This window comes from Phragmites australis, chromosome 11 (assembly GCF_958298935.1).
Source record: "Phragmites australis chromosome 11, lpPhrAust1.1, whole genome shotgun sequence".
NCBI lineage: Eukaryota > Viridiplantae > Streptophyta > Magnoliopsida > Poales > Poaceae > Phragmites > Phragmites australis.
The window spans coordinates 31,062,327-31,083,133 of NC_084931.1; the positions used below are offsets into that span (position 1 = coordinate 31,062,327).

The 20,807-nt window shown below is 44.5% G+C and overlaps 3 protein-coding genes, 1 long non-coding RNA gene and 1 other non-coding gene across 7 annotated transcripts; 3 read left to right on the plus strand and 2 right to left on the minus strand.

Annotated features, from left to right (window-relative positions):
* Positions 1 to 4,784, plus strand: LOC133884717 (probable hexosyltransferase MUCI70). The gene is made up of 9 exons (XM_062324231.1): positions 1 to 704; positions 1,450 to 1,689; positions 1,787 to 2,000; positions 2,111 to 2,220; positions 2,326 to 2,525; positions 3,270 to 3,373; positions 3,780 to 3,967; positions 4,051 to 4,250; positions 4,413 to 4,784. The coding sequence occupies exons 1-9, from the start codon at positions 452 to 454 to the stop codon at positions 4,617 to 4,619; spliced, it is 1,716 nt and encodes a 571-aa protein (XP_062180215.1). The 5' UTR covers positions 1 to 451; the 3' UTR covers positions 4,620 to 4,784.
* Positions 4,785 to 6,167: 1,383 nt separating this feature from the next.
* On the plus strand, positions 6,168 to 8,649 carry LOC133884718 (uncharacterized). 2 transcript variants are annotated; one of them, XR_009903161.1, is made up of 4 exons: positions 6,168 to 6,510; positions 6,605 to 6,833; positions 7,766 to 8,178; positions 8,286 to 8,649. It is a non-coding gene; the product is annotated as an uncharacterized LOC133884718 (long non-coding RNA). The 2 variants fall into 2 exon arrangements; XR_009903162.1 differs by having other exon boundaries at positions 7,920 to 8,178.
* Positions 8,650 to 10,504: 1,855 nt separating this feature from the next.
* Positions 10,505 to 11,200, minus strand: LOC133885211 (uncharacterized). Its single transcript, XM_062324885.1, has 2 exons — positions 11,079 to 11,200; positions 10,505 to 10,982 (listed from the first exon to the last, which is right to left on the minus strand). The coding sequence occupies exon 2, from the start codon at positions 10,966 to 10,968 to the stop codon at positions 10,726 to 10,728; it is 243 nt and encodes an 80-aa protein (XP_062180869.1). The 5' UTR covers positions 10,969 to 10,982; positions 11,079 to 11,200; the 3' UTR covers positions 10,505 to 10,725.
* A 97-nt stretch (positions 11,201 to 11,297) lies between these two features.
* On the minus strand, positions 11,298 to 11,370 carry TRNAV-UAC (transfer RNA valine (anticodon UAC)). Its single transcript has one exon. It is a non-coding gene; the product is annotated as a tRNA-Val (tRNA).
* Positions 11,371 to 14,218: 2,848 nt separating this feature from the next.
* Positions 14,219 to 17,377, plus strand: LOC133884719 (RGG repeats nuclear RNA binding protein A-like). 2 transcript variants are annotated; one of them, XM_062324232.1, is made up of 6 exons: positions 14,219 to 14,656; positions 14,906 to 15,290; positions 15,373 to 15,514; positions 16,421 to 16,579; positions 16,667 to 16,729; positions 16,953 to 17,377. In XM_062324232.1, exons 1-6 carry the CDS (start codon positions 14,467 to 14,469, stop codon positions 17,136 to 17,138), a joined length of 1,125 nt encoding a protein of 374 aa, XP_062180216.1. In that variant the 5' UTR covers positions 14,219 to 14,466; the 3' UTR covers positions 17,139 to 17,377. The 2 variants fall into 2 exon arrangements, with proteins under 2 accessions (XP_062180216.1, XP_062180217.1); XM_062324233.1 differs by having other exon boundaries at positions 15,373 to 15,500; positions 16,419 to 16,579.
* Positions 17,378 to 20,807: the final 3,430 nt, after the last annotated feature.

Sequence of the window (20,807 nt, forward strand, 5' to 3'; positions counted from 1 at the left end):
CGAGGCGGGCGGAGCAGACAAGGAAGCCAGCGCGAGCCGAGCGCGCGGTAGGAACCGTCCCCAAGTCCGTGCAGGCGCAGGCGTCGTCGTCCCGGCTCGTTTCGTCTCACCTCACCACGCGCTAAACCAAATCGCGTCACCTCCCTCGCATGCTCGCGCAGGCCGGCGCACCTACCCTCCTCGCCTCGGCTCCAATTCCGAACTGGCAAATCACGTCGCCGCCCGCCCCCGCCGCGCCGGGCTTCTAACCCCTACCCACCTCTGGCTCTGATCCCACGCGTCCCGCCCGCCCGCGCGTTAAGTATCCGCATCGGCTCCCTCTCCCGTCTGATCTGACCCCCCCCCCCCCTGCGGCTGCCGTCAGCAAATCTCGCGCTCGCGGCGCGGATCCCGCGCCTCGGGTAGGCGTGGGCCTCGATCTGGGGATCGGGATGAGAGGGGGGCGCCGGTGATGACCGGCTCGGCGTCGTCGCTGGGTCTGCGGTCCGGGAGCTACGGCTCCCTCGCTTCCACCGCGGGCAGCGGCGGCGTCTGCGGGGCGAGGAAGGCGGGAGCCAGGGGGTGGGCGTGCCGCGGGGAGAAGGAGCGGCTGCAGCTGCTCCACCGCGCGCTGCGGCTGGTCGGCCGGCGCAGGGCCGGCGTGCTGCTGCTGCTCGCCGTCGCATCTGCCGCCGTGTTCTGCTCCCTCTTCGCCATCGTCAAAGGTCCACTTGTCGATCCCTCTGCTCCCGCTTGCTTGCCTCCCACCCGTTGCTAGCCCTGTCGCTGCGTGCGCTTCACTCTCTCGTTCCCTGCTCGTAGCGAAATGGGCGCCTTTTGGATAGCTTTGTAGTGTGTTCGGTCATGCAGTTGGCGTTTACAAAATTTCAAATAGAGAATTGAGATGGTGTAAACACTGAAAATGAGGAGTGTGTGCATACTCCTCGTAGAATATGCTGCCAAATGCTTGGACCAGTTACGTGCTCCCTCTGCCCCCTTCTCACGTTGTACTCCTGTGTCGATGTGGATAGTTGGGCTGTAGACGGCGACCTGGTCTCTCAGTAGTGTTACATATATTTTGGGTCAGGCAATGTGTATATCATGGTGCCGATGCATATGGAAGTGGTTCGAATGGTTTGATGGAATTGCGCTCTCCAATATTTCAGATGATTTTTCTTAAACAAAAATATTTTTCAGATTACAGGGCTGAGCTGAGCTCTGTGGTGCATATCTTGCATGACCTCTACTAATCATTTTTTATCATTAATTGGGATAACCCAACATGAAACTTGTATGCTGATCCAAATCATCAATGACCATTTTGTTGCTCTTGTTGTATGCTTTGGTTAATGTTAGGGACTACTAAAACGTCTATTATCCCCATGAAGTGTCGAATAAATGTTTTATATTAGAATGTGCTTTGTTGTTAGAAAGTATGGTCACTGACGGTTTCTTTATAACTTGTTTCAGATGACAGTAACTCAATTAGCATTGTGAATAATTATGAAGTCCCAAATGCCATACAAAAGTCAGTGTATCCTAGCACAACACGACCTCTAATGATGTCTGGAGACCAATACTCCACCAGTGTTGTCAACAAAGTTGAGCGTCCAAATTGGCTTCATCTTTCATATGCAAACTTCACACATCCTTGTGAAGGTTTCTCAGTTCCTCCTCCCCTGGTTGATAAGAAACGCACTGGACCCCGACGTAAGATTTGTTCTTTGCATCTTTCTTGTAGCATTGCAAATTATTTTATGTCTAACATGTCACTGATCATATGATCTGTTCTCATTTCCACCTGTAGCATGTCCTGTTTGCTATGTCTCTGTAGATCAAGCATTTGCTCTGATGCCTCTACAGGCTTCACCATCGCCTGTCCTAAAGAACCTAAATTATGTATCTGAAGACAGTATCACTGCAAATTTATCAAATCAGAGCTCTGGATTTGGAGGACATCCATCTCTGGAGCAGAGAAGTAAATCTTTTGACATCAATGAATCAATGGCTGTCCACTGTGGGTAGGTTACATGCATCTCCTTGTCCAGACTAGATCCACACTTCTCCAAAAAAATAAAGTTGTTTGGAATGTGAATACTAAAGTAAATGGTTTATGTTATTTTTTTATCAGCTTTGTTAGAGGAAATAAGCCTGGCCAAGGTACTGGGTTTGATATCAAGGATGATGATCTGCTGGAAATGGAGCAATGTCGTGAGCTAGTTGTAGCTTCTGCTATTTTCGGTAATAGCACTGTTGACTAATAGTCTTAGCTATGTCCGTCTAAAAAATGTCTTAGCTGTGGCTGCAAAATAAATTATCGGCTCACCATTTTATCCCATTGCCCAGGGAATTATGATATGATTCAACACCCGAGAAACATAAGTGAATTTTCAAAGGCCAATGCATGTTTTTATATGTTTGTGGATGAAGAAACAGAGGCTTATGTCAAGAATTCTAGTTCTCTGCACAATGATAATAAAGTTGGACTATGGAGGCTAGTGATTGTCCGAAACCTCCCTTATGAAGACCCAAGGCGTACGGGAAAGGTGCCTTTCTTATGAATTGCTATAACTGTCAATGTTTCATCATTGTGATATGTGCTTCTAATTGTCAGCACCGTTATTAGGAAGCAACAAAAAACGGTAGATTCCGTCATTTTTCCCTAATGAACATCAACCTCATATCTGACGGAGCATCTAATCTAAGCATATGAAACTTATTTTAGAAGTGAAGGAACTACAATGCTGTCATTTACTGGACTCCACAGGCTCATTGGCAAGTAGAAAGTTGCTGACATTATACATTGGCTATATAAATTATATATTAGTGGCACTAGGTATTTAATATAACCATAGATTAATACATCATGAGAAATTTGGGAGTTAAATGCTTAAATGTTCACTCCGTGAACAAAGAAAATGGATAAAGGGATACGGTCAGTATGCTTTGCAAACTTCGCAAAATATGCTCTTGAGCTATCCATCTTTTGTGTCTCATAAAAACTAAATGTATGCTGGCGTATTTAACATAATTTCATTGGATGCTCTTTTGCCTTCCCTTAGCTCCTAAAACCTTAATTTATTTCAAATAGGGAACAGTACTTGAGGCCATTTATCATCATGATTACCTTCAGATGTCTATCTGAAAATTCTTCTAAAGAAATTTTAGCTTCAGTGACTTAGTAGTAGTTAAATAGAAGTAAATGTATTTGATATGGACAATGGCATGGTTACCTCCTCATCTGTATACTGTTCTTATCATGGAATGAACAAATGCCTTCTTTTGTGCAGATTCCAAAACTTCTGCTCCATAGGCTATTTCCAAATGTGAGATTTTCAGTTTGGATAGATGCAAAACTTCAGCTTGTTGTGGATCCCTATCTCCTGCTTGAGAGGTATGTTTGGTGTAAAGAAAGCTTTGTTTGTTATGTGCTATTTCTTGATGGTTGTATCCTTAAGGAGAAACTCTGGTAAAGATCTTCGATTTTGTCAAATTGGAGAAAACCAAATAAGTTTGTGGGCTGCCCTGCACTCTGACATCGTAATTTTTTTCTTACAACCACAACATGCCGTTACTGTAGTGAACTGGTTACAACAGATTTGTATCTTTGGTGGATTTAGACTGCACAAAATCGTCAAAAGTTTTCTTGGATTTTTTAATGATATCCCCTTTCTTAGTTTAGCAGTTGTGTTTGTATTTCATCATTTTAGTACCACAATTATTTTACTATTGTATGAAAATTCAGCCGGTGGGCTCCTGTCGATGATATTGTTTAATCTGCTGCTAATTCTACCAATTAGATTTCTCTGGAGGAAAAATACTACTTTTGCGATCTCTCGGCATTACAAACGCTTTGATGTGTTTGAAGAAGCAGAAGCTAATAAAGCTGCTGGAAAATATGACAATGCGTCAATTGATTACCAAATAGAGTTTTACAGAAATGAGGGCCTAACACAATATTCTCCTGCTAAGCTTCCTATCACAAGTGGTCAGTGATCTCACCAGATTATGGTAATAGAACTTCAGTTTCGCTCTGGAATCTTAATCTTGTCCCTTTTGCATTGCATGCAGATGTCCCTGAAGGATGTGTGATCATCAGAGAACACATCCCCATTACAAATCTCTTCACATGTCTATGGTTCAATGAAGTTGACCGTTTCACCTCCAGGGATCAAATAAGTTTCAGCACTGTCCGGGACAAAATAAGGTCTAAAGTTGGCTGGATGCCTGAAATGTTCCTGGACTGTGAAAGGCGCAACTTCGTCGTTCAGGTATTGCAGCTGATCTATAATCTGTTATGGTTTTTGGTCCTCAAGCACTTTTTTGGTGCACAACTCAACTAATGATCAAGTCGCCTTTATTTTGGGTGCACTACTACTGGCCGCACATGTTAAGCTTACAAGTATCTTTTTCTGCTGTTGGCATTGCACCAGGCATACCACAGGGAGCTACTGGAGCAAATGATTGCGTCTGGTAGGAAGCCCCCTCCAGCGACCGACCAACCATCTCGAAAACTTAGGCCAGGTAGCAGGAAAACTCCCCCATCAAAGAAGCCTTCCGTGAGGCGGAAAAAGGAGAAGAAATCGAGCTCGCGAAGGCGTCTTCCGAAACCCGTCGCTGGGGGAATGGGTGTTATGTGACGTAGGCTCCTGGACTGTCTCACTTACACAGCGTGTTACTGGACTGTCAGCTGATTCCATAAGGGGCAGGGGCTTGTAGTTTTTCCCCGCCGAAATTTGTTCATAGTTATTCTTCATTGTTGTTGTAAATAACAGCGCAAATCAATATTCAATTCTGTTCATTGAGGTTTGGGGCCGACCCATTTCACGTTGAGGGAGTTGAGTGGATTCTCAGAGATTGACTACATTTTGCCCCCCTAAACTTCGTGATGACTGGTAAGAGGAGCGACTACTCGACTAGGGGAGTGGTGCCGGCGTGCCGGTGGTATGGCGCCGTCTGGATTCGGCACGGCAGCGCGGGCGCAGTCGCAGCGCAACCGCGGCCGGATGGCGCCCACAGGGCCACAGGCTATGTGCCGTGGGGTCAGTGGCGGGGCAGTGGGCGCGGGTTGGGCTGTACTCCCAAGTCCTATCCCCACGGCTATACGGGGAGCGGACGGGCATGCCGCTGGTGCATTGGGCGTCAGATTGCTTGACACACGCGGGGAGCAGGTAGGTCAGGGGCGGGTGCCGGCTGCACACGCGGATCAATAGGATCGGATCAGTTGGGGCCCTGGAGCAGGCAGCCGGGCCACTGGTGACCAAGAAAGAATTTGCGTTTAGGCTGATAAAAAAGTACGAAAGGTAAGGAAGTTCAAAATTCTGCACTACTTAAAATTCTCATCAACATTTAGCACTAATTAAAATTCTCATCAACATTTAGCACTACTTAAAATGTTTGTAAAAATCCTTCCCTCGTGCCTCCGTCCGTGATCTGCACCCCGCGGTCTGCCTCCCGATTTCTCCGCTCCCGGAGCTGTCGTTTCCATCCCGCGTTCTCCGCCCCCCCCCCCCCCCCGGTCTGCCTCCCGATTTCTCCGCTCCTCCGCCATCGGGACGACCTCGATCGCCGTTCTGCGCTGGCCTCGCGCACCCACACCAACCTCGATCGCCGACGTGAACGCCAGCCCCTCCGTCGCCAACCTCGCGTAGCCCTCGATCGTCGAGTCCAATGCCAACCCCTCCGCCGGAGAGATTGCGTGTTGGCAGCACGGCGGCAACAACTGTCTGCCGCCCAAAATCGGCCTTATCCCTTCATCCTCCCTCCTCACCCACCTCGGCCGCCCTCGTCCGCCTTCCCCAACCACCCGCCCCGTCCTCCTTCCCCCATATCCATTCTCCAGTTGGATCGATCTGAAACCCCCTTCCCCACCATGTCCTCTATTGGAAACTGTCGCCAGGTCATCGCCGTCCTCCGAGCGCACGGCCGCCTCCACACGCGTCAACTTGTTGTGACCGGCGATAGCCCCGTGGTGTGCTCCTTTATTGAGGCCTTCCTCGTCGTCTTCGTGCTCCTCCTTGGGGTTGAGCTCGCCGCCTACTTCAGCGGTGGGAACCTCGTCGCCTTCGCTCTCTTCCTCCCTCCCCGTCATCGTCCTGAGGCTCGACCTACGCTGGGCGCGTCTGCTCCGCCCCGTGAGGGACTGCAACGGGTGCAGCGGCGGCGGGCGGTACCGCCGGCTCGGTCAGTTTGCACACGGCGGCGTCGCCGGAGGGGCAGTGCTATCCCCGGTTGCTAGGGGCGAAGACGGCGATGCCGACGCCACCTCAGATGCCGTCAGCCTCAAGGTCAGCCTGCTTAGCGATTGTCAGATCGGCAAGACCAGCATCATGGTAATTCCTGCGCAGCTGGTGTTGGCCGAGCACCTCAAGTCCCTGCTCTACACCATCGCGTTCGTCGTCGAACATACTATAAGCCGATTTGATTCTCCTCCTTGCTGAGTTTCCAATTTTAGCTATCATCAATTCCCCTTGAACTCGAATCCACACCATTGTTGTGCCTGCAGATCAACCCTGATATAGGAGGGGGCAGGTATATAAGAGATGCAGGATAGGTGCTCGACGGAAATACCCAGTGAAAGAACTATGCCTCAGTTGATTGCTTACACATTTGCTTTCTTCTTCAGGCCATCCCAGTCCCCGGTGCTCAAGAACAACAGCAGCACGGAGACATCTCACCTGCATCGATCGTCAACCGTGCCACTGCTAGGATGCCGCCACTGCTCCACTATGGCTCTATGGCCCAAAGGCGTATGTGACAGTGCGTGGCCCGGGCGCTTGCCCCTCTCCAGAAGTACTCCATGCACTTAAATCCGACTAAAATCTTGCACTTGGCGTGTGATTCATCTTGGGCAGGTAATCACACAACCTTTGTGCACTACATGTGGCAGCACATTCAGCACTCTTTGTTATTAACACTTACATACACGATGCAAACTACTGATAGCACATACCACTGAACCTTTGCCTGGCTTTCGGATTATCCATTGTGAACATATCCATTTTTTTAGATTAGGACAATTCAGGTTTTCAAAGTTTATTCCTCGTTAGAATACTGGGAGAAGGCTGCAACAGTTTGTAAAGGAATTCAACAGTATGTATAGCATGTATTTTGTCAGTATAAATAGTTGATCATGTCACAGAAAATTATTCACCTGATACAACTGCTCTGCTATTCTGTTAGGAACCTTTAAAATCTTAGTGGTGCAAACCAAACTTTTAGAACTTGTTTGTAAACCCCTACAGCATAGGGTTGATCAACTTGTTTATAATTATGTGATTATATCTTAATCCTCTCTTTGCATGGAATGTTGTATAGATAGCATAAGCAAGTATGGTGATACAAAAGGTGCACGACAAATTCAGTGCGCGCTCTTGTGCTCCTTTTGTATATATAAAAAATGCAATCTTGTTTATCGGTGACTGTTGTTTGAGGGCATGTCACATATGAAGCCTTCCATGCTGATTTTTCTAGGCAGTAGGAAATGTGGAAGACAACTTCTATTCCTGAACTCTTCAAGTTTCCTTTGATTTTCTCTACCTGCATTGCCTAAAAAAATACCTAAAAATATTGCTCCAAGTGAATCCTCCCATGTTTGTTGGGAGATTCTTGTGGGATCTTATATAAACTTTTATCTCTTCTAGAACTACAGAAGGGAATACTTGCTAGGAGACTCTTACTACTATCTGGCAATATTTAGTACATGACAGATGCTATTATATATGTGATAACAGAAGATGATATTAAAGATTAATTATATACATTTAATATCCATGCTGATTTTCAGGGGCTTCTGTTATGAAAATGGCTTGTATGTCAGAAAAGATGTTCCCTTTTTATTAAAAAAAAGGAAAATTGGCATGTGTACTTGTAAGGTACCTCCTGAAATTTCAAAGTTTACATGTACATTATCTCTTGAAATTCGATTCTGAATGTTGTAGCATGAGTCGACGCCCAGCCGCCTCCTGAAAACTGGCATGATCCTCCTTGCCGCCCAGGCCCGACTGAGGAGTTGCCGCGCGCGAGTTCTTGCTGATGGTGTTGCCACGTCGGGCCGCCTCACCGATGTGCAGTGCATCATCATGCCCTCGTGGCATCTAGATGGAGATGGGAGCAGGATGATTTCATCTGGAAGGAGGAGGGGAATAGGGGCCGAGACTAGGGAGAAGAAGCATGAGCGTACCAGGAGAGGCTAGGAAGGTGCAGTGCGCCAAGGATATTTTCTGATCTTTCGGTTTCGAGACATATTTCATCGTGGTTCCTTTGATCCAAATTGATCTCATCTGGTTTGATTCCTTGTGCTGCAGAACTTTCCCCTTGTCAATTCATTGTGTGAGAAAGATATGCAGGGGGAAGACAATGCAAGAAGAAGAGGAAAGGCAAGGCTGGCAAGCCGGCCATGACAAGAAGAAGCCATGTCGGTCGCACGCCATCTGGTTGAAGGGCCAGTGAAATGAAGTGAGAGATTAACAGAATCCAACCAACCCGATCCCCCCCCCCCTTTTGGGCTTGCCTGATAGGGGTTTGACGAATTGGGAATCATAACGGGGTGCATGCTAAATCATATTTAAGTGTTTAACGCAAATAATAATACATGATGTGCCCTTCTTTGGAACAAGGGTTTGAACTCCTAAAATTCTATGGAATAGCTCAATTCATACGATTGTTTTAGCAACATTAGGGTGAGGAAGGATCTCATGCCTTTGTGTTTTGTATGACCATTCTCCATTTTTCTCTGTGTTAAAGTCCTGCAGATTGCATGTAATACATTCAATCTTCGCCACATCAGTTAAAAGAATAATAACATTTTTCTTGACAATACATAATCTCCAATATGTAACTTTCATCGAGTTTCATGTACTATGATGGTAAAGATACAAATACAAGTAGTTTTGCATGTACCAACAGTGAACGTTAAACCTCATAAAAAAAATCAAGAAATTGACCACTCAAATTCTAAATTGTCATAGATTTATGAACCTATGGAGTCAAACATTCCAAATTACAATCGGACTATTGCAACAATTCATTTCTAGTTTTGAACTATTAGAACACACGCCCAGTGCTCTAGGGAAAAGAGTTTAGCGCCCCATTTTCAGCAATACACAATTGAAATTTCTTCTTGATTCAGACAATAGCACCACAGTGCGAACAGATTATCAGAGCCACAAACTTGGCTAGAGGACAGAGTCACGGAGCCATGCCCTTCATTCACACAATTATAAGGTTACTCTTTGCAGTCTGAAAGCTTCCTCCATCGCAAAGGGCATAGATAACAAGCAAATATAAAATCCCAAGCAAGCGTGATAAGCATGTTTTAAGCATCTCCAACAGCTACACCATTCCACCCGTCATCCGTTCCACACACCAAAATGCTAAAAAATACATCTCTAATAGCCCCTCCATTAGACCCACCATTTTAACGTGCGCTCCATCCTCGGCCTCCCGCATGCCAAATGTGGCGTGCCTCTCTCCTCACGTCATTTTCCACCTGTCTTCTCCCTCGTGCGCTTGTGACATCATCCAGAGCAACGGCGACGATGAACCACCAGCGCAGATCGACAACGATGAAGCTCGTCGACATCCCTCCTCATGCTCCCCGCCCTCTGCCTCCAGCTCCACCTTGGCCACGCTTTTCTGTGCCGCTGCTTTTCGCCACTAAACGTTTCAACGGTGCGGGTGGGTGGCGGCGTCGGCCATGGTGGCCTCGCCCAGCTTTGTGCTCAACGAGCACACCTTCAAGTGGCTCACCTAGCTCCATGCTCAGCGAGCACGCCTTCAAGTAGCTCCAGGTCGAGAGCGACGATGAGAACGAGGAGGGAGCAACGACAATGAGGGGGTTGAGGTGGTAGCGAGGGAGGGGTTCCAGGGGGACGAGGAGGAGCTCGCCATTTCCAAGCTCGGCCTGCTCGACGAGCTCATTGCCATATTGGAGAAGCGTGGAATTTGGCTCATGGATGTCGATTTCAAGCCTGATTTAGGGGGGGGGGGGGGGCGAGGAAGGTGATGCGTTGATTTGTTCGAATCTAAATGGAACTTGGACGATTTAGCTCAATTTTGATGGAATCAAACATAGGGAGCGACAGATGGACTAGAGCAGCGAAAGGGGATAGTTTGAGGAGAGAGAGATAAGTGGTGGGATCTAGTTATAGAATACTATTATAAAATGAGAGAATATAAAGAGTGAAACATGAATGTGTTATTAGAGTGGTGAAATAATATAAAGAAGGAATCTTTATAGATGATAATACATAAGATAATTTAGAGGATTAAATATTAATGTACTATTAGAGTTGCTTTTATAGCTTTATCCTTTTTAAAAGAAAACAGTAGTATAACTCGTAGACGTGCACACACTTACACCACACATTTGCTTTGATACTACCTTCTAAAACCATCTAATGTAAAATTTCCTTTGCACCTTCACATGATCGCATCCTACAATTGACAGCACAATCATGCATTCTTTTCTCTGTCATATCATCCAACACTAACACAGTTCAAGGCGAGTTCTTCCCCATGCACATCCAACAAGCAGCAAGCTTTATACGGGCATCAAGCACAGATCAGTTTGAAAACAGTAGGAAAAGTTCAGTAGGAAAAGCTTTATACGGGCATCAAGCACAGATGACAATGTGAAACTTTTGGGGGTGCCGAAACAGTTGAAGCAACATCTGCGTACAAGGTGTTCGTCAAAATGGCACAACCACACGCGCCACGAAACAGCCGATTCCCGCTATCCGCGTCTCAGTCGCTGAGCACGACGGCCGGGTCCTTGGACGGCGCGAGGTTGGCACCGCCCTCGAGGCGGTCGTCGCCGGAGTCGTCCGTCGCGGTGACGGTGGCGGAGGAGTCCATGGCCTCCTGGGCGCGGTCGAGGTAGGGCTTGAACCCGATGCGGAAGGAGAGGTAGCCGAAAGCCACGGCGCCCAACACCACCAGCCCTGACCGCATTGCGTTCTGCCGCGCCCGCCCCCCGCCTCCGCTCATCGCCGCGACGCCGCCTACGAAGAAGAAAGGACTCGCGTGGAACGGTGGATCCCTCACTCTGCGCTCTGCGGAGTCTGGAGCGTGCGAGTCTGTGGGGGTGGGGTTCCTACCTACCGACGCGATGGCAGTTCGCCATCTGTTTTCGCTTGCTGGCGCACGGTCGCACCAAAAGCCAGGTCCGTTTTGCAGAGAGACCGAGCTGCTTCTCCGGTGGTCGATACGGATGCAGCACTGAAATGGGTGTGGGATGATGTCGCCTGCGCCGTGAGCCCGTGACGCGCCAGTGGGAATCAAACAAAAAGCGGGACAAAAAAAATGGAAAGAAAAACTGTTGCTGCCCAGGATCGAACTGGAGACCTTCAGTGTGTAAGACTGACGTGATAACCACTACACCACAGCAACTCGGGTGTTCAGATCTACAACATATTATAATTGACCCATATAGAGATGCCAAGTGCTTTGTTATTTCCGTCATTTTATATCCGATTAGTAAGCATATAGTTCTTGATATGTAGAAACTGAGATACATGCAATACCTTTGTGTGGATTAGATGTTCTGTTTTTCTTTGCTTTGGAGCGAATGATAACATGCTCATGTATTGACCCAGTAGACACTTCAATTGATTAAGCGATATGACCTCATGTGGTAAAATATACTTTACCTACCTGTCTTGCATAATCGTTCTCTTTGTTAGTGCTAATTCCATACCCAAATTCTTATCTACCAATCCCCGCACTTTGTCATGGCATTAAAACCAGCACAACAAAACATGTCGTCTTATTTGTGAGTGAAGAACTTGATTCCAAATAGGATACTGCAGTACCTAAGGTAAATAGAGTCTAGAGAGATAAAATTAACAAGGCACAGGAACTTGGAAGCCTAGGAGTGCCGCCAACTCCAATAGTTCTCGAATGGAAGCAAATCTGGCTACAACATTCATTTAACCTTACTATAACATTTTTAGTGAGATGTAACCATCGTTCAACGGGGAAATATTTAGTTCAAATAAGTAAATGAGTGCAAACAGTAAATGTCGTCTGTCCAATCACTATCCGAAGACTACGGTTGATCCCATCATCCCATAAGTGGAAAGGCTATTTCGTGATATTTTGTGATCGCATAGGGGATTTTTCAAATCAACACTTCCACTAGTAGGATGGTGAGATCAACTGCATCATTCGAATAAGAATTGAGCGGATGTCATTCGTTGTTTGTACGTTTGCACCCATTTACTTGTTTGCACCAAAGATTTCCCCTCATTCACCATTATACAAAATCAAGATGTTCGTTCCGATATGTTGAAGATCACGTGTAATTCTACAATAGAATTGCATCTTCTGTACATCTAATAGACAAGTTCTGACAGATCCGAACGATCCCCTATATTTTTACCTCTTAATTGTTTGAAAACCTCCAATCAATTTGAAAACTGCAATTAATAGGCGTTCTCGGTATTAAAAAGTATTGATACATTATTATTTCATTCCATCTATGTCCAATTAATTATCCCTCAATTTGCTCGCCACATAAATTGCATGTGAAATTTTTTGATGCAAAACAAGTAAATATGTGCAAACATACAAATAATGAATATGGTCTGTCCGATCCATATCAGAGGGTTACGATTGATCTCACCATTACTCTAGTGAAAGGGGTTGATTTGCAGAAAACCCTCGTGCGGTTATGAAACATCACGAAATAACCCATTCACTGGTGAGATGATAGAATCAACCACAACCTTCGGATGAGAATCAGATGAGCGTCATTCATTATTTGTATGCTTGCACCTATTTGCTAGTTTGCACCAAAGATTTTCTCAATTTGCACATATCAAAATCATTAAGTTGCTCGTTATAATCCTATGCGCACATTTCCTTAAAAAAACAGAGATCGCACATTCATTTTCCAACCACAATCCCCTAGACGTCGTCAGTTTTCGTCTCCACCTTTCCTGTAAAATTTTTTAACCTCCTTCGTAATATTATTAATTCCATGTGTGATTACTAAATAGCATAGCCACTAAAAAACCATACGGTAACATCCCCAAATCCCTAAAAATCAAGAATTCATAAAAAGAAAAATCTTATTTCTCTCCGGGCCAACTCATTCCCCCCTCTCTCTCTTGGGCCGATCTCTCTTGCGGCCCATCCCTTTTCTCCCGCCATCATTTTCTCTCTCTCGCACCAGCTCCCTCCGGTCAGCTTCTCCCTTTCCCTCTCTCCCAGCCTAGCCCAACGCGCATTTGTCTTCCTCACGCGCGCACAGCACCCCCACCCCTACCTTGTCTCCTTCCTCGCGCGAGAAGGAGGAGAAGGAGTTTTCTTGGAGTGTGAGTAGGCAAGATGTGCTCGTTGGCAGTATGCCGTGGATTGTTGTAGACGAAGTGTGCAGTAATATTAAAAATTGGGCCCTCATGACCTTTCACCTCTATCGAATCCCTCTGGTTAATAATGATATTTTTCACAAAACTCGTCTTAAGAAAATAAAATCTTGCATGTGAAAACTTGACATTTCTGCAAAGTTAAACTTATAGTTGTGCCTTTATCAATAACATATGCATGTATTTATATCCCTTGATGCAGAATAAAAGTTGGTACTTGCTGAGTATGTCTGTACTCATAATTGCTTATAATTTCAGAGGAATATCCGGATTTTACTTCCGCCGACAAGTCTTGCTTGTGTCTATATCCGAGTTGCCTGTGAAGTGACATGTCATGTGTTGATCATATTGTGCCCTCTAGTGATGTGAAACTTGTTGCTCGCGAGTTTTTACGGAGTCTTTTATGTATTATTAGTTTAGTAAATTTATTTTACCACTCTTTTTATTATATGATTATAATATTATCTATTGTATGATTTATATTTATCAATAACTAATATAGAAAATAATATAATGAAGTTTTTAAGCACCAGATGATATGCGATTCACAACGCACCATAATGACCTCATCACAGAGCACAGCCGCGGAGAATCCTTCGACACCGACAGGCGAAGCCTCGTACCTGCACACGGAAAACAATCTCAGCCGATCGATTACAATCTCACGCCCCCCGATCCAGATCCACAGATCCAGACCGCGAGCGCAGCATCAATCCCGCGGACCCACACAACCCGCGAATCCCGTAACTACCCATCAGTTACACGGCTAACGGCGCCTCAACGGAAATGAAAACCTCATCAGTGCGAGGACACGGCGGTAATTTCGTGCATCATATAGATGGCGAAAGGATATGGGCTCGGCGGTAGGACTTGTAGTACTACGAGTGCGGCTAGGGTTTGTACGTCCTCACACACTTCTTCTCCCCGCTTCGTCTCCACCCTCACACCGCCGCCGCCGCCGCCGCCGAAATCGTAGCCTCCCGCGCCTGGACCTCGGCTGAGCGATGGCCATGAAATCTGGCAGGCGAGTCTTGTAGCCAGAAGGGTCAGTTCCCCAGTCCCCAGTCCCCACCCACTAGTACGCCAGCGCAGTGTGACCTTTGCCGCCACCGTCTCCATGGCGACCGTCAACCCCTTTGACATCCTGGGCGCCGTCGACAACGACGACCCCGCGCAGCTGCTGGCCGCTGCCGCGGTTGCGAAGCAAAAGGCCGAGGCCAAGAAGTCGGCGGCGGTGACCGCCGGAAAGGGCGCGCAGCCAGCCCCCGCCAAGTTGCCAACCAAGCCTGCTCCACCTGCGCAGGCCGGTGAGTTTGGGATTGGGTTGCGTGTGTGATGGATCTGGGGTTTAGAGTGTATGGTATTGGGTTTTGCCCCCATTTTGAGTGGATTATTAAAAGATTTTTTTCTGAGTAATTTTAGTGATTAGTATTAATTTTGATGTCATGTTAAGAAGTAATATTTGTGACGTTCGGATTAGTTAGACCGATTTTAGCCACTTCTGCCATAAAAGATGATTTTTGGTGGACAGAGTGCTTATGTTGTATATGTTTCAGTGAGGGACTCTCGCAGTGGTGGTGCACCCTCCCGTGGTGGATTCGGGCGCGGTGAACGTGGCCGTGGCAGAGGTGGGCGAGGGTACGGTCAGAACCGTGAGTTCGGCAGCGAAGGTGCGAATGGGTTTCAGGGAGGATACGGTGCTGGAGGTGGTGCCAGAGCTGGAGGTGAAGAAGGCGCCCAGGACAGGGAGAGGGGCCCTCGGCCACCCTACCATGGAGGCGGAGGCCGGCGGGGTGGGTACCATGAGTTTGGTGATGACTCTGAAAGGTCGCCTCGGAGGACCTATGAGCGCCATAGCGGTACTGGCCGTGGGTATGAAATGAAGCGCGAGGGTGCAGGCCGTGGGAACTGGGGAACTACCAGTGATGAAATTCTTGCACAGTAAGATTGCTGCGTTTTGTTGTAAGCTGTTGATGTGCACACTGGTGAAGATAGAGTTAACTTGTGCTGTTTGGATGACCAGGGAAACTGAGGAAGGCCTGAAGCTGGATGAGAAGGCCCCTGTTCCTGAGAAGCAGGGTGCACTGGAGGATGCTCCAGAGGCAGAGAACAAGGATAACAAGGATGCCACTATGAATGAGGAAGAAGAGAAGGAAGAGGATAAGGTATACATCTGCTTGCTGCACATGCACTCCGAATGTAGAATTTTTTTGATAAAGTTGTATGGTTTGAGGTATTTTTATAGGCAGAATTGCTCTATCTATAGTGCTCCACTGCTCTTCTCGAACTCACAGTAAGCGTGATTTGTTAACCTGTTATAGTTGCTGCTTTTATCTTATGGCTTAAAGGTTATTATTTAGTTGTTAACTTGCTTGCCGTGTGGGTGCTGTTTGTTCATATATTTAATTAGTTCGCAGAAGTTAACATGTGGAGCTTGACTTAGTTATTTGGCATATTCAAAACCATCCTGGCATCAACAGTGTTCTGTCAGCTAGAGGGATTTGGAAATGTTTCTTTATGAGTGCTCTAAAAACTTATTCAACAAATGCAGGCATATCTAAAATATTTTGTTTAGATTCACATAAGCCAGAGTTGTTGTGGCATCATGACTTGCATATTGGTAGTTTATAGAACTGATGGGAAAGTGCGTAACAGGCTAAAAGTTTTTTAGGTCTGTTTCCCTTTTCTGACAATATACGCATCTTAGGAAACACTCATTTTTAAATCAAGCTTGTGATATTGATAAAACTATCGTATTTATCTTATTATTTGACAGGTGATTAATAGTAGCTACAGTTGCATGACAATTTGTCTATGGTATCCAGTGCAGTACTTCAACTTGAGAGTTGCTGTGACTTTTTTTTTCATATTTTATTCCCCATAATTGCTGTTCCAGAAGCAGTTTTAAGCTAGGTGATTATTACACATATATATTTTTGAGTCAACTCAGGTCCCCTAGCTCTATAATCTGCTTGCATACATAAAGAATAAATTTTGGTTCCTTATTCAGTTACTGTACTGATATCTTTGCCATGCTGATGATTATCTGAATGAAATTTGTGATGATATAGGAGATGACTCTTGAGGAGTTTGAGAAAATCAGGGAGGAAAAGAGGAAGGCACTTCTTGCCTTAAAGACTGAAGAGAGGAAGGTTGAAGTTGATAAGGATCTGCAGTCTATGCAGCCACTTTCCACCAAGAAAGGAAACGATGATGTTTTCATTAAATCGGTAATTTTGTCATTATGCCTTGTAATCTTTTCATGCTCACATAACTTAATGGAGATGTCCGAGCCTGATTGTATAATTTCTTTGTAGGGTTCTGATAAGGATGCTCTGAAGAAGAAAGAAAACGCTGAACGCGATGAGCGTGCTAAGAAGGTCTTACATCCTTCTCGTCTATTAAGAATTATTACGTTTCCGATTTCCACTTATCAAGCTGCTGAAATACTATCATCCTGGATTCATTTGCCGTCTCTTTGTCTTGTAGTTAAAACTGCTATAGCTATTTCTCCTGCTTGGTTCATTCAATCAAATGACAGCATTTACACCTTTTGACTATATATCAGCCGTTAATGGGGGAATCCAACCCTTCTTTTTTCAGTCTCTGAGCATCAATGAGTTCTTGAAACCTGCTGAAGGAGAAAGGTACTATGGTGGCCGTGGTCGCGGCAGGGGACGTGGAGACCGAGGGGGGTTCAGAGGGGGATATGGTGGGGGTAACCGTGCTCCACCGGCTGCTCCTGCAATTCAAGACCAAGCCGAATTTCCGTCGCTCGGTGGGAAGTGAAACCACATCTACTGCGTCAAAACACCATATCATCTTGCTCCACGCAAAAAAAACACCATATCATCTTTGCTGTCAACATCGAGTTTTGTTCATCCGTAAAATACTGTGTCAGACATACTGGTGTTGTTTGTTGTTTATTCTCCACTGTGTCAGTCGACTTTGTATATCAGAGTTGCTTGTCAGAATTTTGTAGGCTATTATCAAAACCCTTAATCTCGCCATCTGGGCATTTCTCACAAGCTGCCAGCTTTCTATTTTGTTACGTGCTGTCTGCTGTCTAATTCCAGATGCTGGTAATTCATAGGGTGCCTGCTGTCAAATGCTGCTGCTGAAATTTCTGATCTTGCCAGTGAACCTAGAAACGCTGGAACCAGGAGCTTTTCTCAGAAATGCCCGAGGTGCCCGTGGATGCGGAAAAACGCGCTTCCAGCCGTTCGTTGCAGGCTGTGTTGCACCACACCCCGGAAGTCCACTGCTGACTCCTGAGGCCGCATTCGCTAGAGCTGTAGAAGATGTAGGGCACATTGAGGGTAGTAGACACCTGTAGTTTCCAGGTGAGTATTGACTGTACGATTGGCACATCACTTTTGTTCTTTATTGCAACACATCCGTAAGACCCAGCAGCCAAGGGATCACTGAATCACGAAAAATCCATAACAAACACATTAGCTTGTAGTTCGTCGGACTCGAACCTTAAGGTCTATTTGTTTGTGTTTTTGTTGGATTCTGTTTTTTAAAGCTAGAAGTTGAAATAAATAGTTTGTTTTTATTAGCTTCTAACTATGGTTTTTGAGAAATAAAAGTAGTCTTTATTACTATAAGAATTTAAAAAACTAAAAACAAATTTGAAGGTGCTTATAATAAAAATAAACTTTTAAAAAGCCATAATTTGTAGAAACCTAAACAAACAGGGTGTAAGTCTCTCTCAATAACTGTGTCTCTGACTTAACAAGGCACATGCGCTGGCCATCAGTTGACATTCGAAGCACGTGTTAACAGCAGCTAGATGTTTGTTTGAGATGTCATCGGTTGAACTGCAGAATTACAAGATCACCATTCATAAACAAGCAAGGAACTTCCATCTATCCGGTCAGACCACAGAAAAACATAAGCTCTACAATGCGGCCAGAGGTCAGGTGCATGCAAGAGGTGTGTGCATTGGAATAAAGAAGAAAAAGAAGGGCACTATGTGCTTGGTCCAAGAGGTGTGTGGCCTGCTGTAGGTAGCCCATGGGAGGTTGTTGCCTAGCTCGGAGCAGCTCGGATAGCCCAGCATGCGGCTACGGCCCAGGTGGCAGGAGGCGCGCGCGCCCGAGGTTGCAACCCAGCCATGCAGCAGGCGCGAGTGCGCAAGGCAAGCCAGCCCGGTATGGCAAGCGGGGCGCATCGGAGGTGGCAGCCCAGGGAGCATTGCCCGTAGCGGCTCGGTAGGGGGGAGCCGGTGCGGCCCAGAGCGATGCTTCTGCGGAGGCAGGACGGCCCATTCGGTATGCCCCGGGCGGGGCCTGGCGTGCGTCGGCAGGAAGTCGAGGAGGCAGAGATTTTATTTTATTTTTATATTTTCTAATATAAATAATTAAATAAATGCATCTTGGATAGATAAATTTACAAAAATTGACGTCTAACGCTAGTAATTGCCGGTCAGTCATACAGCGTGAATCAGTTCCCAAACCTTAAACACACGCTCTCTTATAGAGCACCCTCTCATACTAAAAGGACGCTAAGCAATCCCGCATATACTGGCCGACTTCAATTTCTCTCATCTCTATTCAAATCAGCGGTCATTTGTTGCTTTAAAAATTATAGATTTTTTTACTTATTTTATAATCTAAGTACAACCTATTTTAATTAGATTCAACTAAAAAACATGTGTAAAATTTAAACTAAATTTTTTTAAAAGGCTAGTTTAATAACTTCTAACAATTGTTAGAGCCTCAACTAAATTTTTAAAAATTTGAAAAAGTTCACTAATATTCTATTATATGATGGAATAATTTATAAAAATATTTGTAGTCCTAGATTATATGCTAAAAAGTGAGTTTATTTGTAATGCTATACTTTTTTTCACCATAAATAAAAAATACATATAATAGAGCATTACAAAGGAACTCACTTTTTCATCATATAAACTAGGGCTGGAAATAATTTTAGAAATTATTTCATCACATAATAAGAATATTAGTGAAATTTCCAGTTTTTTAGAAATTTATTTGAGGCCATAAAAATTATTAGAATTTAGAAAAATAACCTTTTTTTTGGAGAATTTTAGTTTAAATTTTACATAGGAATTTTGGGTGAATCCAATTAAAATGAGTTTCACATGGATTATTAAATATGTACAATTTTTTTTAGGATTTTCAAAAATAAAAAAATCAATATTTTGAATAGAGAAGATGAAGTGAAATTAGATCTGCCGAGCACTATTCACACCGGGCTAACTAGTACTGTTTATACATGGGGGTAACTGCCCTTTGAGAGGCTGTAATGGCCAACACTTCCATGCTGGCATGGTTGGACTGCTTACCGTCCTATAAGAGAGCGGTAGACATTTATTTTCGTAAATCTTTTTATCTTAGATATATTTATTTAATTATTTATATTAGAAAATATAAAAAACTCGAGGAGGCAAGGGTGCGAACCGAGCGCGTGACGTGTCCCAGTTAGCACCAGTTGACCGACGATGCCATGTTGGTTGGCGATTTTTTTAAATAATATTATTTTTATTAAAAAATTGCAAAACAAATATTATTGAAAATGAGAAGTTTGCATAAATAGTTGTTAATTGGAACTCTAATTGCCGACTAGCCACCTATCGGTAATCAGAGTGATGACATCCTATTTGGCACATAGTGGAGGCCTGTCGACACTTCAATTGTCGACATGTCCTGTGTCCCACGCCATCGACAATATTAAAAAAAAATATTTTTTCTATATGATCTCAGATGGAGATGGTTTTTATATGAAAATTATACCTATCGTCGATATCTACAATTTTACAGTTGAACATTTTTTTCATTTGAATCAGTTTATATGCCCAAAAAGTGGCTAGAAATTTCAGATCTAGTTTTCAGATCAAAAATTTATAACTACTTTTTGGACATCTAAACAGATTTAAATTGAAAATATTAAACTACAAAGTTTTAGATATCGTCGATAGGTACAATTTTCATAAATGACATATTCATCTGAGGTCATATAAAAAAGCTATGAAATTTTATTTGAATATCGTCTTTCGGGCACAGGGCCTATTGACAATTAGAAGGTTGACAAGTCATAAGGAATTACATGTCTGCTATCCACTTATCAATAAGTGACTAGTTGGCACTTTGATTATCAATAGGTGGCAAGTGGACAATTGGAGTGTCATCTATCATCTACTTATACGACTTTCCTATTTTAAATAATATTTATTTTGTAATTTTTAAATAAAATATTATAATATAAAAAAGATTTATCGATCGGCACTGTGTCAATAAAAGGTGATGAACAGTGACCAGAACAATAGAGATTAGAGAGTTTTTTAAAAAAATAAATAAATAGAAACTCATCTTGGATTTTAGGATTTTGTGAAAAATCTTGTAGAGATGATTTGGAGATGCATCTTATGAACTCATTCGTGCAATGAAGGTTAAATTTTGTAAGTTGATGAGTTGGTAATTTTCGCTCTTC

Excerpts from the sequence above, each read along its gene's own strand:
- LOC133885211 (XM_062324885.1), bottom strand. The coding sequence starts at position 10,968 with ATGAGCGGAGGCGGGGGGCGGGCGCGGCAGAACGCAATGCGGTCAGGG.
- LOC133884717 (XM_062324231.1), top strand. The coding sequence starts at position 452 with ATGACCGGCTCGGCGTCGTCGCTGGGTCTGCGGTCCGGGAGCTACGGC. Across the intron at positions 2,001-2,110 it reads TCAATGGCTGTCCACTGTGG|CTTTGTTAGAGGAAATAAGC; the intron begins GTAGGTTACATG and ends TTTTTTTATCAG. Across the intron at positions 3,968-4,050 it reads TAAGCTTCCTATCACAAGTG|ATGTCCCTGAAGGATGTGTG; the intron begins GTCAGTGATCTC and ends CATTGCATGCAG.
- LOC133884719 (XM_062324232.1), top strand. The coding sequence starts at position 14,467 with ATGGCGACCGTCAACCCCTTTGACATCCTGGGCGCCGTCGACAACGAC. Across the intron at positions 15,291-15,372 it reads AGTGATGAAATTCTTGCACA|GGAAACTGAGGAAGGCCTGA; the intron begins GTAAGATTGCTG and ends TTGGATGACCAG. Across the intron at positions 15,515-16,420 it reads AAGAGAAGGAAGAGGATAAG|GAGATGACTCTTGAGGAGTT; the intron begins GTATACATCTGC and ends GTGATGATATAG.